At 35.3% G+C, this 18,119-nt stretch overlaps 1 protein-coding gene across 3 annotated transcripts; it reads right to left on the bottom strand.

Moving 5' to 3' along the window:
* Positions 1-784: 784 nt before the first annotated feature.
* CDK1 (cyclin dependent kinase 1) lies at positions 785-17,336 on the bottom strand. Of its 3 annotated transcripts, none has more exons than XM_003258240.3 (8): positions 17,214-17,336; positions 15,457-15,514; positions 10,778-10,934; positions 9,856-9,979; positions 7,385-7,555; positions 3,578-3,741; positions 3,342-3,483; positions 785-1,761 (listed from the first exon to the last, which is right to left on the bottom strand). In XM_003258240.3, exons 2-8 carry the CDS (start codon positions 15,491-15,493, stop codon positions 1,663-1,665), a joined length of 894 nt encoding a protein of 297 aa, XP_003258288.3. In that variant the 5' UTR covers positions 15,494-15,514; positions 17,214-17,336; the 3' UTR covers positions 785-1,662. The 3 variants fall into 3 exon arrangements, with proteins under 3 accessions (XP_003258288.3, XP_003258287.2, XP_003258286.2); XM_003258238.4 differs by lacking the exon at positions 17,214-17,336 and adding an exon at positions 17,103-17,213 and having other exon boundaries at positions 1,472-1,761; XM_003258239.3 differs by lacking the exons at positions 7,385-7,555; positions 17,214-17,336 and adding an exon at positions 17,103-17,213.
* Positions 17,337-18,119: the final 783 nt, after the last annotated feature.

The raw sequence follows: 18,119 nt of genomic DNA, 5'->3' as shown, positions 1-18,119 counted from the left end.
TTGATGTATTATCAACTTTTCAGACACTTGGACTCCGTGGAGCAAGAGCGGTGAGGTTGCATGCTGTTTCTACATTATCTACAAGGCCCCAAACATTTGTATCACCCATGTATCTATATATTACTGAAAAAATAAATAAGTAAATAATTATATAGGATACACTGATAGTTTCTGTTTTACACTGGGGTAGGAAAGGGGTTGGTGATTAATGCTGGTTGTAAATCACTAAAGGGTTGCAATCCACAATTTGCAAAATAGATCTAGTTCAATGTCTCACTTCATAGATAAGGAAACACAGACCCATAGATATGACATTATACCATCTCCAATCTTTAGTGTTACCTTTCATTTACCCAATTCCTGCCATGCAATCAATCCTAAACAACCCTCCACAATATAACCCCAAATGACTTACATTAATAAGCTCTACATTCTCTTACAACAAACTGGCTTCCACCAAAGACCACAGAACGGGACAACCAAACCACCAATCTTAAAAGGTCTCGCTGCTCAAGAAAGTGACACACACTTTCTTCTAGAGTGCAAAATTTCCAAGACAAGATGGATTAGATAGATCCCTCATTACATATCCAATTGAGTGTAAAAATCAGTAAACCAGGAATGCACATTCTAGCCCGTTAACGAGGAGGAAAAATAGAGGAGATATAGTTGGAAAAATGATAGAAGTACACTAAAAAAGTAATAAAACTATTGTACACTTCTCTTGATTCCAGCAAATAATTCAAATTAGGCTGCTTATAGGTAAGAATCACAATGAGCAGCATTATTAGTTAAACAGTTTAATTCCCAAAGCTAGTAATTTTAGTTAAATATACATTAGGGCCTTTTTAGATGGCTACTAATAAACACTATGTCAAAATGTGTAGTTTGAAACTCAGACTCGAAAGCCAAGATAAGCAACTCCTTCAGTTATTACTCTGACCAAGGCATAAGAATTCACTTAGACAAAAAGCTTTCAAAACCTACCTAAAAATAGGATAGTTCATAAATTTTCAAAACTGATCTTCCCTGTTGCGGACAGCCCTTGATCTTTGTTAAGACTTAGCAAATTTTGGCATGCTCTCATGTTAGCTTTTTAAGTTACTGAAAACTCCTACAAATTTAGCATCATTTCTCAAATCTGTATAGTTTTCTCATTCCGAATGCTTAAACATTTAGGTCAAAAATTAAAATACCAGTAGAAAAATATTCATCTTTAGCCAGGTTGTATAGTTACAACATGGCAAGAAACTGATGAGCACATTTAAACATTCAGAGCATAAAAATACTTCAAAGCATTACGAAACTTGAACTTAGCACTTTCCTAAATTTTAGTAGTTCCAACTACAGGAAAATAAAACTGCCATAAGGACTGAGATGATTTAAGCCAACTCAAATTTTTTTCCTGATTCCTGACATCAATATTATAGTTTTATTATAGTAACAAATAGTTGTTACAGTGAGACCTACACACATTTACAGAATTATATTTAAATTCATATAGAATATTTACATTTTTAAGTTATACTTTTGAAATTAGAAGACGAAGTACAGCTGAAGTTTGATAACAAAGAAATATATATAAGACAAAAATAGACAAGAGTTAACAATAAAAACACAACTATCTGTTGATATAACATATGGAAACTTTTTGTCAGAAAGCTACATCTTCTTAATCTGATTGTCCAAATCATTAAAATATGGATGATTCAGTGCCATTTTGCCAGAAATTCGTTTGGCTGGATCATAGATTAACATTTTCTGGGAGAAAAAAGAAAAAGAGATATTTATTTAGGAAATCATTTTTTACAAAATCTCCATAAAACCTCAACTTTTCTAGCAATAAACCAAAACTAATACTTTCAGTGAATATCTATTAAATGAGCATTTCCATTAGTTTAACACACAAATGTCTCCTCCCCTGCATTTCACCCTTGAGGTCTAGAATAACTTACTCCGTAAATCATAGATATTCTCAAAAACCTCTTTTTGTTATCAATTATGGTAAGACTCAAGCATTCAGAAATAGCTTTAAAACTGAGACACAAATATAGGCAAGATGTCTAGTTGATTATATTTACATTGAGAATTAAACAGCCACCTGAGTTATTTACAACATTCTTGAAATGGCAATTAACTATGGCAGTTTCTGATGTAGCTTCCAACAACTTCCAAATAAAACCCCCCACAGCACAATGTGTTATAAAAATAGCTAAAAATGAGTCACTAAATGAATTATAGTCACACAACTTCGTATAAGTTAGTTTACGCACCAGAAAAAGCTAAATAAAGTTTAGGATTGATGTTAAATTTGATCTTTAAGAAATACTAATCTTAAAAAAATAAAATAAAATCAACAAGCCCACTAGAGATTTTAACTAGTTACTATCTGAACTCTCATGTAACCAGCACCATACAAACTGCTTTGGATAAATCATGGTACTCAATTCCCACAGCTAAAAGTAGGTATTAGTGTCATTTTACAAATGAGGACATTGAGGCTCGAAGGGAAGTAACTTGCCCAAGTTCACAGAGCTAAGGAATAAAGCTCAAATTTGAAACCAAGTTTAATTTACAATAATGGTTCTCAACTGAGATAGACTTTGCCCATCAGGAGACATTTGGCAATATCTGGAGACACTTTTGGTTGTCCTAACTGTGAAGAGTATACTAATGGCATCTAGAGAGTAGAAGACAGTGATGACATGCCACTAAACAAGCTATGATGCACGGAACAATGTCAGCAACAAAGATTTATCCACTCCAAGATATGTCAATTGTGGCTAGACTAAGGAATCTGATTTATAGTATTTGATTTGGGGGAAATCTAAGCTTAATTTTGTGGCATAAGGAGTCTTTACACTCTGAAAGTAACCCGAAGACCAATGAGAAAATGTATACAATGGTGTAGCAATAGATCCTTCTGATGGAGAAACTAGGTACAAAGTGCGAATAAAGCTTATTCAGAAGATGGCTTTAATAATTTAAAATATCAACCAATAACAAAAACACTTACGTCTAGCATAAACTAAGAGGACTCAGTAGTGACAAAAATGCTAGAAAGGAGAGCCACTACAATTCAGCAACTTAAAAAAAGAAATGTGTATTAATCCTGGCTTCTCCCTCAGAATGTCCCTGGCTACAAAAACTAATGCTAAATCCTCCTCTCAAAGCCACTAGTGCCTCCTGATAACTAAAATGAAGCTAGTATAATACAATGTACATAACAGACACCTAGCTCAAAAATGTTCGTGTTCTTCCTATTTTCTAGGTAAAAGAAAGAACTGAATATATTCAGAATCATCAATAATTTGAAAGTCAGTATCAAGGGCACTCCTTACCGAGAGCAAATCCAAGCCATTTTCATCCAAGTTTTTGACATGGGATGCTAGGCTTCCTGGTTTCCATTTGGGAAATGTATTCTTATAGTCCTGTAAAGATTCCACTTCTGGCCACACTTCATTATTGGGAGTGCCCAAAGCTCTAAAAAACAGGAAAATAATAATCTCTTAAAGCATAAATGTGATCTCATTGTTACATATATGTTACCTTTATTATCTCAGTTCTTAATAGCTACCTGAAAATCCTGAAGAGTTGATCAATTTCTGAATCTCCATGGAAAAGTGGTTTCTTAGTTGCTAGTTCAGCAAATATGGTGCCTATACTCCAAATGTCAACTGGAGTTGAGTAACGAGCTGACCCCAGCAATACTTCTGGAGATCTGTACCAGAGTGTTACTACCTATTAAAAAGCAAATTTTTACAATGAATAAATGTGGTGCAAAAAATTACCTAAACTTGAACATTTATATTTTTATTAGGGCTGTCCTTTAAAGGTTGTATGACTGCCACCACTAATATTGTTTAAGTCAATTAAAGGTACACAAAATTGAAGATAAATATTTCATTTCTAAGTTCTATTCATTAGAAGACAAAACAGATAAAAGCATAATAAATATTTTTTTTGCTTTTCAAATCACTAAAGATCAAGACAATTATACAGCCTTTTCTTCCCCCACTGAAAAACCAAACCCATTGATAATAGATTTGGGGTGACACTGAACAAAGTGCAGGTACTGCTTACTTGCTAAGATGGTACTAACAGTACCATTATAACATGAATAAGAAACACGAGAAATAAAGGGCATCCAAATTGCAAAGGAAGAAGTCAAATTGTCCCTGTGTGTGGAGATGATTTTATATATAGAAAAACTTAAAAGACTCCACCAAAAACTCTTAGAACTGATTAACAAAGTTGCAGTATACAAAATCAAAATCAGCATACAAAAATTAAGTTTCTATACACCAACAAACCAGCTGAAAAATACACCAAGAAAGCAATCTAATGTACAATAGGTACAAAAAACCTAGGAATAAATTTAACCAAGGAGATGTATAATCTCTACACTAAAAACTATAAAACATTGAAGAAAAAAATTTAGGAAGATACAAAAAAAGAAAAGACATCCCATGTTCATGAACTGGAAGAATTAATATAAAAACGACCATATACCACCCAATGCAATCTACAAATTCAGTGCAATCTCCACCAAAATACCAAGGACATTCTTCACAGAAATAAAAAGAAATCCTAAAATTCATATAGAACCAAAAAAAGACCCACAATAGCTAAACCAATCCTGAGCAAAAACAACAAAGCTGAAGGCATACCACCTGACTTCAAAAACGTATTACAAAGCTATAGTAACCAAAACATCATGATATTAGCATAAAAAAAGACGCATAGACCAACAGAACAAAATAGAGAATCCAAAAATAAATCCATGTATTTACAGTCAACTCATTTTTGAGAAAGATGACAAGAACATTCACTAGGGAAAGGCCAATCTCTTCAATAAACGGTGCTGGAAAAACTGGATAATCCATATGCAGAACAATGAAACTAAACCCCCCATATCTAACCATACAAAAAAAATCAACTCAAAATGGATTAAATAAAACCTTAAGCTATGAAACTACTGGAAGAAAACAGGGGAAACACTGTTATTGATACTGATCTGGACAAAAATCATATGGATAAGACCTCAAAAGCTCAAGCAACAATATCAAAAATAGACAAATGAGGCCAGGTGCAGCAGCTCATGCCTATAATCCCAACACTTTGGGAGGCCAAAGTGGGAGGATTGCATGAGCCCAGGAGTTCGAGAACAGTCTGGGAAATATGCTGACAATCCCGTCTCCAAAAAATTTAAAAATTAGCCTAGCATGGTGGTGCACGCCTGTGTATGGGCCCAACTACTCAGTAGGCTGACGTGGGAGGATCACTGGAGCCCAGGAGGTTGAGGTTGCAGTGAGCCCTGTTCACGCCACTGCATTCCAGCATGGGTGACAGAGAAAGACCCTGTCTCAGCAACAACAAATAGACAAACAGGATTATATCGAACTAAAAAGCTTCTGCACAGCAAAAGAACCAACAGAATGAACAGAATAACAGAATAATGCGACTATCTGCAGAATGGGAGAAATTATTTGCAAATCATTCATACAACAAAGAATTAACATCCAGAATAAAAAATAGTAAGAATCCAATTTTAAAAATGGTCAAAGATCTGAATGAAACTTTCTCAAAAGACATACAAATGACCAGCAAGTACATGAAAAAGTGTTCAACATCACTATTCATTAGGGAAATGCAAATCAAAACCACAATGAGCTACCACACCCCAGTTAGAGTAATTAACATCAAGACAAAAAATAAGTGCTGACAAGGATGCAGAGAAAGGGCAACTTTTTCGCACTGTTGGTGGGCTCTTAAATTAGTAGAGCCATTATGAAAAACTGCTTAGAGGATCCTCAAAAGACTACAAACTAGAACTACCATATAATTTAGCAATCCCACCAAATAAATAAAATCAATTATGTCAAAGAGATATCTGCACTCCCATGTTTATTGAAGCACTATTCACAATAGTCAAGATACAGAATCTACCCGCTTCCATCAACAGCTAAAGAAAATGTGGCGTATACATACACACATACAGAAAATGTAGTGTACACACACATACGTGCACGTGCACACAATGGAATACTAGAATACTACTCAGCCATAAAAAAAGAATGAAATCCTGTCATTTATGACAACAAGGATGAGCCATGAAATAAGCCAGGCACAGAAGGATAAATACCACGTTTTCACTCATATTTGAAAACGTAAAAAGTTGATCTAATGGCCATAGAGTGGAATAGTGGTTACTCAGGGCTTAGAAGAGGAAGATAGAGATAAGTTGGTTTATGGATACAATTACAGCTCAAAAGGAAAAATAAGCTCTAGTGTTCTATAGCACTGTAAGCTGACTACAGTTACCAATAATTTACTGTAAATTTTCAAATAGCCAGAACAAAGAATTTTGAATGTTCCCAACAAAAAGAAATAATAAATGCTTGGGGCAATGGATATGCTAACTATCCCAATTTAATTAATACACATTGCATACATGTATCCAAATACCACACTGTACCCCATAAATACGTATAATAATGCATCAATAAAAAATGATTTTTAAATTATTTAAAAAACATGAATAAGTCAAATAACAGCTTATTAGTGATCTAGAACTAACCATTTTAGTATATTTAGCATATGGTAAAAATATTGCCTCTTAGAACAAAGCTAATGAGGTCAATAGCATTTGTTTAAGACAAACAAAATAATCTTAGTTTATATAGCCATGTAAAAAAATGATACAAAGAGCTAACAAGCAGCCAAGACATCTAATCAGATGAGCACTGTTACTAGTTTTGATCTGGAGACAGTCTTTGGATCAAGGGTAGACAACTCCACAGAAGACAGCTTTTCAATAATCCTTTACTATACAATGTTCCCTTTCCTTCAGAAACACTAAATGCCATGTCAGCAATATAACAGAGATCAAACATAAATTATAGTTAGTAATTCCTAAATGTATCAGAAACAATGTACCTTAAGGAACAAAACCTGTCTTTGAATCAATCTGACTATAATCAGGGAGGGTTCAGTCAGGAGACAGAAACCAAGGTGGTGATTTGAATGGGGAGAGTTTAACATAAAGAATTAAAGTACAACAAAGGATGGGAATAATGTAAATAAATAAAGTAAAAAATAATGAGAATGTAAAAACTGTAGCTAGGAAAACCCCTTCCTCCTGCCATGTCTCTCTAGTACCCTCTACCTTAACAACATAGCAGATGGTAAAGAAAAAATACCTAAAGGCTTCAGTTCCATTTTCACATAGCATGCAATGAATTTGGAGCTGAGAGGCAATAAATTGATACTGGCACAGAGTAGATATCTTTTATTGAGTTATTTCTTGACTTTCACAAATACAGAAAAATAATCCAGCAATCACACACATTCAAAAGCCATCAAAAACCACTATTCCACTTACTTCATGTGTATATACTCTAATAGGTATTCCAAAAGCTCTGGCAAGGCCAAAATCAGCCAGTTTAATTGTTCCTTTGTCATCAATCAAGAGATTTTGAGGTTTTAAGTCTCTGTGAAGAACTCTTCTAGAGTGACAAAAGACAATCCCCTGTAGGATTTGGTATAAATAACTCTGGAAAAAGCAAGTAAAAGTTAGAAACTTAAGCAAAGTACATGATTTTCTAAATAATCTGTTTCAAAGTCAAAAAATTAGGACGCAGAGAAATAATTTGATTACTAGAGCTTTCAGGCCATATTAGGCTAATAAGCATTTGTGGGTGGGAAGCCCATTTATATACAACATCACATTTGTATACCTAAGAAAATGATCTTCACCTTATAGACATATCTATAGTCATGTGAACACATTTAGTCTTTAAAAATTTTTGGTCCCCGATCCTTAAATTACAAATTGGTTTTCTACAGAGAAGCCTCTTGATTTTTCTTCTGTATACCACTACCAACTCTATTTTGTATCTTCAGTACAGTTGGCCTTTTCTATCTTTCATTTTTACATATTCATTTCCTTCTTGAAAAAATTAGATTCTAAAAGTGATGGCAAAGATATTATGATTATATATTTCAATGGATAAAATTATCATAAAATGCTGCTTAGTTCAGAGAAAAGTGCTTTACAAGACATTTGTTGCCAAAGACAATGTCATTGACATCTGAAGTAGCATGGAAATTACAAAAACAAAGTACACAGAAAAATGACTTACAGTTTGAAATTGGAAAGTAATACAGATGTTCCATCTTAGAGGGACAAGTGTTGTTCAAAAAACAAAACAAAACAGATGCTCCATCTGGATAAACTCATTCTAAGTTGAAAATACCTTGTCGAAATGCATTGAATACACCTAACCTACCAAACATAGCTAAGCGTAGCCCACCTTAAATGTGCTCAAAACACTTACATTAGCATATAGTTGGAAGTGTTGAATACCTCGTTATTTATTGAATACTGTACTGAAAGTGAAAAAACAAAATGGTTGTATGGGTAAACGAAGTATGGTTTCTAGTGAATGTGCATCATTTCTGCTTCATTGTAAAACTGAAAAATTGTAAGAAAAACCATTGTTGCCTATACATAAAACCAGTTAAAACAACTGGCTAGCCATTTGGAAAAAGATAAAGCTGAATCTGTATCCCAGTTTTTAAGTCAAAATAAATCTTAAACCATACAGAATTTAAGACAAAAAAAGTATGTGTGGAAGACAGGACTTACTAAAACTACCAGAAAAATACTGACATGTATTATTCTAATACATTCAATCTTTGAGTGAGGAAGACTTAAGCAAGACATAAAAGCAGAAAGTCCAAAAGTCATGCAAGATTGTTAAAGAACGTATCCTAATGAAAATACAGTAGAGAATAGGTATAGGCAGTTTATAACAGCTAAATATGAAGTGTTAAATTGTCATGAAATATAAAATTAAAACAATCTTAATATGCTTTTTTCACATAGTTAAAAGATTGATAAAACCAAGTTTTGGCAATGATGTACTAAAACAATAAGTATTACACACCATGAGTATTTAAGAGTAAATTGCTACAAGTTTTTTAGAGGGCAACCGGCAGTATCTATCAAAATGCAAATAAACATCTTCAATCCATCATTCCCACTCTAAAAATTTATCCTATAAAGTTGCATACAAAGATAAATATCTATAAGGACATTCAGTGCAGTACTGTTAATAAGAGCAACAATAACCAAATTGGAAAATAATTTAAACGTTCATCAATATGGAAGTGGTTTAAATAATTATATCAAAAATGTAAACAGACATAGGTAGATCTACGTCTTGATGTTTTACACAAAAAAGGGAAAATATGTATATATACATATACATATGCAAGTAAGTCCACCTTGTGTAAAAAAAAAATCTTTATATACATGCAAAGTGAACACACATACCAAGTATAAGATTACAAATAAAACTAACAACAGTGCTACCTCTGCAGAGTGGTTTGGTAGAACTGGTGCAAGAATAAGACACTTTTATATACTTCAGTACTTAAAACTATACAATTTTATAATTAAACTGAAATATAATAAATGTCTACAATAAATTGACCAAAACATATTCAAAACTGGAATAAAACACCTACAACCACCACTCTGCCCTAGGCTTCCATTACTTTGTTTTACATGTATCTGACAGCCAAAGAAAGACCAGACTACCCTAGCTTCCAACAATACTTATCAGTTCTGTTATCTCAGGCACTACTTTTTACTTACTAGAAACACTATCTGGTAATAACATGGGTAACTCTAACCTGTATAAACTAACCATGAGGGAGAAAAATGAAATACTTTTTCTTATTCTAACACTTTTTCCAAGCATATTCCCACAAAATGCAGGGACTTCTATATATAGTCCCTTTATATCCACAGTGCATAAACATTAAAAAAATTAGTTAAGCTTTTACCTTAACAAGTGAAGAATCCATGTACTGGCCAGGAGGGATAGAATCCAAGTATTTCTTCAGATCCATGGAAAGAAACTCAAAGATGAGATATAACCTGGAATCCTGCATAAGCACATCCTGAAGACTGGAAAAAAAAAATTTATGAAAGAAGAATCCAGCAAACATTTTTGACCCTTGTTTCACAAAATAAAACTCCTCCCATAATTTCAGTTGCTATAACAAACCTGGGAAGACGTAGTAGCTTCCCTAATGGAAGAGACTCAAAACTCAAATTTAAGAAAGGAATCTCAGGGCAACTATTTAAAATTAAGCCTTGTACAGGAGGTGCTTATTTATAAGGAGTCTGTATTCAAAAAGAACATATCTAGGTTGGCTACTAATTACTGAGAGCTTATTTTTTCATTGAAGTGAATTATACAAATAAATTTTAAAGTGGTATCTGACCTTAAAAGCTACTTCCAATCTCTAGCCCCAGCCAAGTACAATTAGATTTTAACTTGGACTGTTAGGAAGACAGCTCTCCAAAAACATCCAATGCAAATACTTTTAGGAAAAAAACCTTTTTCATTTGACCTAGCTACTTTTCTTAAGACTAACTAAAGGGTCCTCAGGAACTAGAGCTCCCCAAGTAGGAGAGAGTTGACAAAGCTCAATGAAAAGGGCTTTACTCCCATGGCCAATTTACCTTGCTTTTCCAGGCCCAAATATTAATCTACATCACCAAGTTCCTCCAACTCTGTTCCTGATTTAACAGCCTGTTCTCTTTTACATATGTGCGGCATTCTCAACTAACAAAAATAGGGTTCTAGTCCACTCAGTAAGGCTAGACCAAGAAATTAAGCAAATGTAAAGATTTCCAAATTGAAATTTATATTTGAAATAGCATGCAGAAAATAGCTTACATTCAGATATTATAACATACCTGACTATATTTGGATGACGAAGTTCTTTTAATAGAGAAATTTCCCGAATTGCAGTACTAGGAACCCCTTCCTCTTCACTTTCTAGTCTGATTTTTTTCATGGCTACCACTTGACCTGTAGTTTTGTGTCTACCTTTATACACAACTCCATAGGTACCTGAAACAAAGTAAACAATATGCTGTGTGACACACCCCACAAACTAAAGATCTTTTTTTTTTCCTTATGGCAGGGTCTTGTTCTCTTGTCCAGGTTGGAGTGCAGTGGGTCAGTCAAGGCTCACTACAACCTCCACCTCCTGGGCTCAAGGGATCCTCCCACAGCAGCCTCCCAAGTAGCTGGGACTACAGGCACACGCCACCACACTCGGCTAATTTTTGTCTTTCTGGTAGAAATGGGGTTTCATCATGTTGCCCAGGCTGGTCTGGAACTCGTAAGCTCAAGCAATCTACCTGCCTCGCCATCCCAAAGTGCTGAGATTACAGGCGTGAGCCACCGTACCTGGTCAAACTAAAGGATTTTAAGATCATTGAATCCCATAAGGGTCACGTGATAGAAATGTCTGGTGTGGCCATATGGGAGTATCTTACTCATACCCTCATTGCTTCCAAAAAGAAATTGAGAGTAACTACAATCTGTATGGCTTAAAAATAAAATTCATGTAGTCATCACAAGTTTTCTATACATCTAAATTAACATTAATGTTCCAGCATATTTTACAGAACAAAATAGATCATTTGCAAATTAAAATTAACCTTCTGTCAATATCCTACCCTGCAACAAAGCAGGCATAAAATATAGTGTAAAAATTTGGGCTCAGGAAATATTACTGATAAGAGTCATTATGACAGTTTCAGAAAATACTGTAGAGTGCTTTATGCTTTTCAAAACACTTTTATCTGTATCTCAAAATATGTTGAGAATGAGTGAACAGTCCTCATTCTCAAAAGAATGGAGAAAAAAGACCAAGTGTTTGTGTACTAAACCTAATGAAGCACATAGTATGTACTATATGTTAGGAAAGCCTCACACCCATTTGCAAGTTGATGAAAATACTGATTTCGATATATGGGCTTCAGGTAATGAGCAACAATATCAATTATAAGGGATAGCAGGGAGGGAGGAGGTGGATACAGGGAATGAAATGGCAATAAGGGAGGAGACTAGCTAAAATGTGTCACACACGTGGCAGCGCTGAATTCCCTAGATAAGTCTTTTTAAACTCGAGTTGGAGTTTAGGGAGGTCCTGAACCCCTTAAGTAAACACAAAATTTTGTTGAATAGCTTGCTTTCCATGGCACTGGTTTAACTTCAAAAGTGATTAGAGTGCACTGTTCTAGGAAGAAGGCCTCTTCTATAGCTTTTATGAGTTTCTCTGAAGGCAGCAATATTTTAAAAAAGGCTAACAACCAACAAATTACTAACTGCTCAGTTAGACTATTAAGCAGTTTGAGCAGTAGCAAATTGATGTTACTTAAGCTTAATTTTTTTGACAGAACCTCTATACAAAAGTCTATGTTTTCTTAAATACTAGTGTCATTTTAAAACTATAAACTGACACGAGTCATTTTATACTATTTTGATTAAATTGTGGATCAATGTATAACTTTTTGATAACCAAAATTACTCTACATTAAAGGAGAATTGACTATATTTAATTCTCACAGCAATCCTTAAAAGTAGGCAACCTTCATATACTTAAAATCTACATTTTTTTGGATGTAAATTCAGCTCTCATTAAACACAAAACGTAGGTAAACCAGTAGCACAATCATCTGGCATACTGTTTAAGTGATCTCAGGAAAATTAGTCACTTGCATAATATAGTCACATAAGCAGTTAATGGTAAGTTCAGAACTAATTTTTTTTCTAGCATCCTTTCTTCTCCCTCAAGTGTACAATCTCATCTAATCATAAATAATTTTCAGAATTAACAATTAACCAGTGGCCAACACTCAATGTATTGAATTTTAGAGATAATATCATGTCTCACTGAACTACTGGAAGAGGGGTTAAACAAAGCAGAACTATTCTGTTGGTTAATCATCCAAAATTATTTTTGAAATACATGGCATATGCTCCAAAATGAACTAAGAATTTTAAAGATAGAAATACTCTAGGGTATTTAACTAAGTATAAATAACTAAGGAGGTAAAAATCATTAACACAGAGGTAAGCCTAGAAGGAGATCAGTCTAAATCTAATGGAAGATTTATCCCAGGAAACAAAAAGAAACAAAAGAAAAATATGTAGGATATGATCAAGTTATGGAGGCCCTTAAGCAGAAAACCTTCATTAAGCAAGTATTTATCAAATGCCTACTAAATGCCAGGTAAGGTTCCACCATCATGGATGCAGTTACTCTATGATCCAAAAAGACATTTTCTTAAGACAGGAAGGAGTTCAAAGATTAATATCACAACACTCAGATTTCTGTAATTCAGAAGAAACCAGAGAACAATTTTTGTAATATTTAAAATAGTAAAGTCTGGATGTATTTAAGAAATGAATTAGGTTGTCAAGACTGTCAAGTGAGAGAAAAGGCAGAGACTGTTCTAAATCAGAATGTCAATGAAAAAAATAAAAGATAATGCTAACATACATACAGATAATAAAGTAAACATGACAAAACACCAACATCTTGGTAAAAATATTACGAGTTCATTGCATAAATCTTTCAATATAGATTTGGAGATGTTCAAAATGAAAAGTTGAGGGGAAAAAAATATAACTTTTAAATCAGTATTTTAATACTAGACTTTAACCAGATACCTGGCAGAACCAAAAGAAAATTCTGTGTGGATCATTTAGGCCTCCATTTATTTCCACAAGTTCCTTTTTCCAAAACAATATCCAGCACATAATCCAAAACAATCAGGCATTGGAGTAGAAACGACAATACAAGCCAGAAAAAGAAACAACAGCGTTCAGAAGAACAAACAAGGAAAACAGATGTTATTATTATCTATTTGGCTATCTCCTGTGGGTTGGGCACTACTGATAGGCAGTGGGCAAACAGTTGTGAACAAGACAAAAACCCCAGCCCTCAAGGATCCTATGGTATAATAATTAAAATGGATATTAAGCATGATGCAAAGGGAACTACAAAATGCTCTTGGACTAGGAGATAAAAAATGAAGCCAGTAGAGACTGGCCTCCAGGTAGAAAGAACAGCCATTGCCAAAACTCATGGGCCAAATCACAGGATACATTTGAGGACATCAAAGAAATCCAAATTAGAGTTGAGTGGCATTAGATGAAGCTGGTAAAGAGACAGTTTCGGAGACAGTGTTCACAGTAATAATACAATGTTCAAATGATAAACATTTGGAGGTTTTCTGAGTTAAAGCACTCATAACAAATGCTTTCCATAATATTGTTCAATTGAATCATATCTTTTGTGTTAAGTCCAATTATCACCATTTGCAGAGGAAGAAACTGAGATCCAGAAAAGTTAAGAGGGTTTACCACTGTCACACTGCTAGAAATAAAGAATGGGAGTCTTATGACTTGCATGTATGTAATGGATTAAATTTAAAATTACATTCTTTTAACTGCTCCTATTTATAGTAGCAATTAAAGTACTTTTCTCAGAAGTCAAATCTGTAGTCTCCTGTATGTTTGGAGTTCTATCATCTTAAAGAAAAATATATTTATACTTCAAGAAGGTCTCTTTTTATGCCAAACTAAAATCTGGGAATTTAAGAAAAACACGACAAAGCATTAGACATACTAGTCACATATTTTTAATTCAGCAGCAAAATTTGTTTAGTAGAATGGGTATGAGGCATTTAAGTGATTTTAAAAAATATATATATTTTATATATATATATATATATATATATACACACACACACACACACCTCCAATCGAACACCACACTAACTTGTCACTCCTATTCCACTAAATTCCCTCCAGTATTCCCCCTTGTTTTTCAATTTCTTGTCAAGTGGGGTCTTTGATCACATTAAAAATATAGTTGGGAATTTTCTTCTGGCAGAACCTATATAAACTGGATTCTATTAGCAAATTATTTTGTACCTGGAGAATCGAGAATGTTCTGCTGGAGTCGAGGAACAGGCGAAGGGATATACCCCTCATTTGTGCCATATATAGATCTAAACATTCCTTCAAGTACCACAGAAAGGGAATGATTATATACATAAGTTATAATTTTAGAATAGCTTAAACATGTACATATGACAGGTCATTTATACTTAGGGTAACTAAATAGAAATTTTATTTAAATTAGATTTAAGTCAATTATTGTAACCAGTCTATAAAGTCTGAATAAAAATATTTATCATCCTAAAAATAATTGAAAGAGACTAAAAATATATTATGAAGTTGGCATAATTCTGCAGCCCTAACCTCTGCCCCCGAACACATGTGCAAGTTATCAAGTGTCTTCAAAATACAAGTACCACTATAAGTGTTTAGTATCAGAAGACTGTAAGACTATGGGGGTGAGGGGAAGGGTCATTAGGGATTTGGTAATTTCGATTCTCTTGAAATGTGAACAAATTTGTGTTTATTAAGTAAAGAACATATGTTAATGCACACTGGTACTACAAGACATCTTAATGGTTGAATTTTAATAAATATTTAAATGTGTTCATATTACAGAAGTTGTGGCATTGTTAAATCATTACAAAAAATTTATTTTACTAAAACCACTCACCTTCTCCAATTTTCTCTATTTTGGTATAATCTTCCATAGTCAATGGGTATGGTAGATCCTAAAATGAAGGAAAAACTGACTTAATTACATGCCACTAACTCGAGTAGTTTTAAGCATTAATGAAACACTGTAAGTAAGGCATTTTCCACAGAGCCTACTGCAGCATAAGTACTCCATAAATATTAATTACATTCAAACAATATTTACAAGGGTAAGGACTCCGACAAGAACTTTCCATCCTTCTTGACTCCTGAGACATTGAAAACGTGTATATTCTATACTAGTGTAGTATTTAGCTTCTTCCAATCAAAATAACCCTCAAATTCAGGTATCAACTTGTCTATTCTTTCCAAACAAAAACCAGAATTATGTTCCCTTTTTGTGACACTTTTAAGTAGTATCTGCGTGTGCCTAAGTTATACCCAAATATTTCAACAAATTTATACCGCTTTATGATATTCCTAATTTTATTCAAAACACTATTCTTTAAAGTTATGAGGACAGAACTAAAATGTGTTCAGACTGTTCATTAGGAAAATTTTGTTTAAAGCGACAAAAACATTTTAAGTGTTTACAGTTGCCCACGTGACAATTTTAATCTTTTTCCTCTGCTTGCTGAGGTCACAGACAAACATGCTCAAGATTTTCAAGGTACTTTTTCCAAGAGTAGGAAATATCACTTAAGCACCCTAAAACAAAAGAATGAAAAGTGCAATTCCACAGATAAAATTCTAATTATAACCTACACGATATCAAGGACTAAGCAGAAAAACTGTATACTTGAATCACAATGAATGGGTTAAAAAAAAAAAAGAGCTGACAACCAGAAGTTCAAGACTTCCTCTGAAGTTTGCAAATGAAACGTCAGAACTCCAGGCATAATTACCTAAATTTTTCTAACACCCATCACTGATGACAAAATCATTTATAAAGCACACTCGGAATAGACCTTTAAGTTCTAGTTCTCACATTCATCTTCAAAGAAAAATCAATCCAGAAAGAAGCAGAGATGTATCTTTTTAAATGAAAAAAAAACTGCAGTACGCTGCTCCTGAGAGTTAAGTGCCTGGGCTGAGTGTTCTTAATAGCTCCAGGTGGGCCGGGGCCGGGGCCGTGGGCAGAGCAAGCCCGAGAAGGCCCACGAGTTCCGGGATCGGTTTCTCAGGGCGGCCTGGCTCTAGGGACCCGCGCCTGTACCTGGCCCAGGTGCGGTCCCGCTTTCCCACCCCCGAGGCGGGATGGCAGGGGGCGCAGGGGCCGGGCCCAGGAAGGAGCCTGCCACTCCGCAGGCGCTCAGCGTAGGGGAGCGGATTTTGCTTCAATCAAGACCCTAAAGCCTCTTCAGGCAGTTCCTGAGAACAGCCGACCTCGACTCATGACTGCAGCCCCGAACCCCCAACCCCACGCCGCCTAACCCCGCAAGGCTGGGCTCCCATAGCCTCCCTCTAAAGCCAGCCAGCCCAGTGTGGCTCACACGCCCAGGCCCAGGCGAAGGCCCTGCCCACCGCCCCCCCGAGGCCCAGCCGGGCCCCGCGCAGATCCCTGCCCCCCAGTCCGGCCTTCTCTGAGGACCCCGTTCCTCAATACTCGCCCTCCGAGGCCCCCGGGCCGTCCCCTAGACACGACCCTGACCCCAGCCACTGTACCCGGCTTATTATTCCGCGGCGGCCGCAGCGGCAGCTACAACAACCGCGTCGCTCTCCGCTCAAATTCCAAGAGCCAGCTTTGAAGCCAAGTGCGAGCAGTTTCAAACTCACCGCGCTAAAGGGCCCCAGATTCACCAATCGGGTAGCCCGTAGACTTTCAAAGCAGCCAATCAGAGCCCAGCTACGCTGGGCAGGCCTTTCCGGGTGGCTGGAGCGCGAAAGAAAGAGGAAAGGGCGGCTAGAGAAAAAGCAGGAGGGCGGGCGCCAACTGAGTGCGAGCGCAAGCGCTCTCCTCCAGCCGGGAGAATGTCGTCCTACTGTTTCTAGTCAGCGGAGCAGGAAGCTACTGTTCGCTCCGTTCTTCTTTTAAGTTTTTTCTCCCAGTATTGGCACAGTTCAAATTTATTATACTCAAAATAGCTCATCAAAAAAGTAATATTGTGTTTACATCGAGATTCCATTACTTTCACTTCTAATACTTAGGGTTAGGAGTGTATAGTTATGTTTTTGTAAATGCGTGATTTGCGGGCTGGCTCCAAGGAGCACATTTCAGTGACCTTAAGAAGGAAATGGAAAACTCAAAAGACCGCCTCAAAAATGTAAAGGAAAATTTATTATTTATATCACTGTGCTTTGTTTCTACCTCATTTTTGAATTTAATATTAAATTATTTTATTATTTACATTTTGTTTATTATACAATTAAAAACATTTGAAATGTTTTAAATTTTAAAATATTTTCACATCAATTTTAAATATATATAGAGAGGTATGTATTTAGAGACTGGGTCTCATTATGTTATGCATGCTGGCCTCCAAGTCCTGGTCTCAAGCAATCGGCCTCAGCCTCCAGAGTAGCTGCAACTGCAGGCACTCGCCACCATGCCCGGCTTAAATATTATTAAAACACAAAAATTCACAATTCTATGAGGAGAGTAAAAGAGGCTTAAATTATACTTTAAATAATCCAGTGTCAAAAACTCTGTCTTCATTGCCATCCACAATACCCTTAAGAGAG

This window comes from Nomascus leucogenys, chromosome 18 (assembly GCF_006542625.1).
Source record: "Nomascus leucogenys isolate Asia chromosome 18, Asia_NLE_v1, whole genome shotgun sequence".
NCBI classification, from domain to species: Eukaryota; Metazoa; Chordata; class Mammalia; order Primates; family Hylobatidae; genus Nomascus; species Nomascus leucogenys.
This window is presented reverse-complemented; position numbering and strand designations above follow the sequence as displayed.

Coding starts and splice junctions, on each gene's coding strand:
- CDK1 (XM_003258240.3), bottom strand. CDS start 15,493: ATGGAAGATTATACCAAAATAGAGAAAATTGGAGAAG. Junction 3,742..7,384: donor TTAGAGTATATACACATGAA/GTAAGTGGAATA, acceptor GCTTTTTAATAG/GTAGTAACACTCTGGTACAG. Junction 1,762..3,341: donor ATGGCTTGGATTTGCTCTCG/GTAAGGAGTGCC, acceptor TTTTTCTCCCAG/AAAATGTTAATCTATGATCC.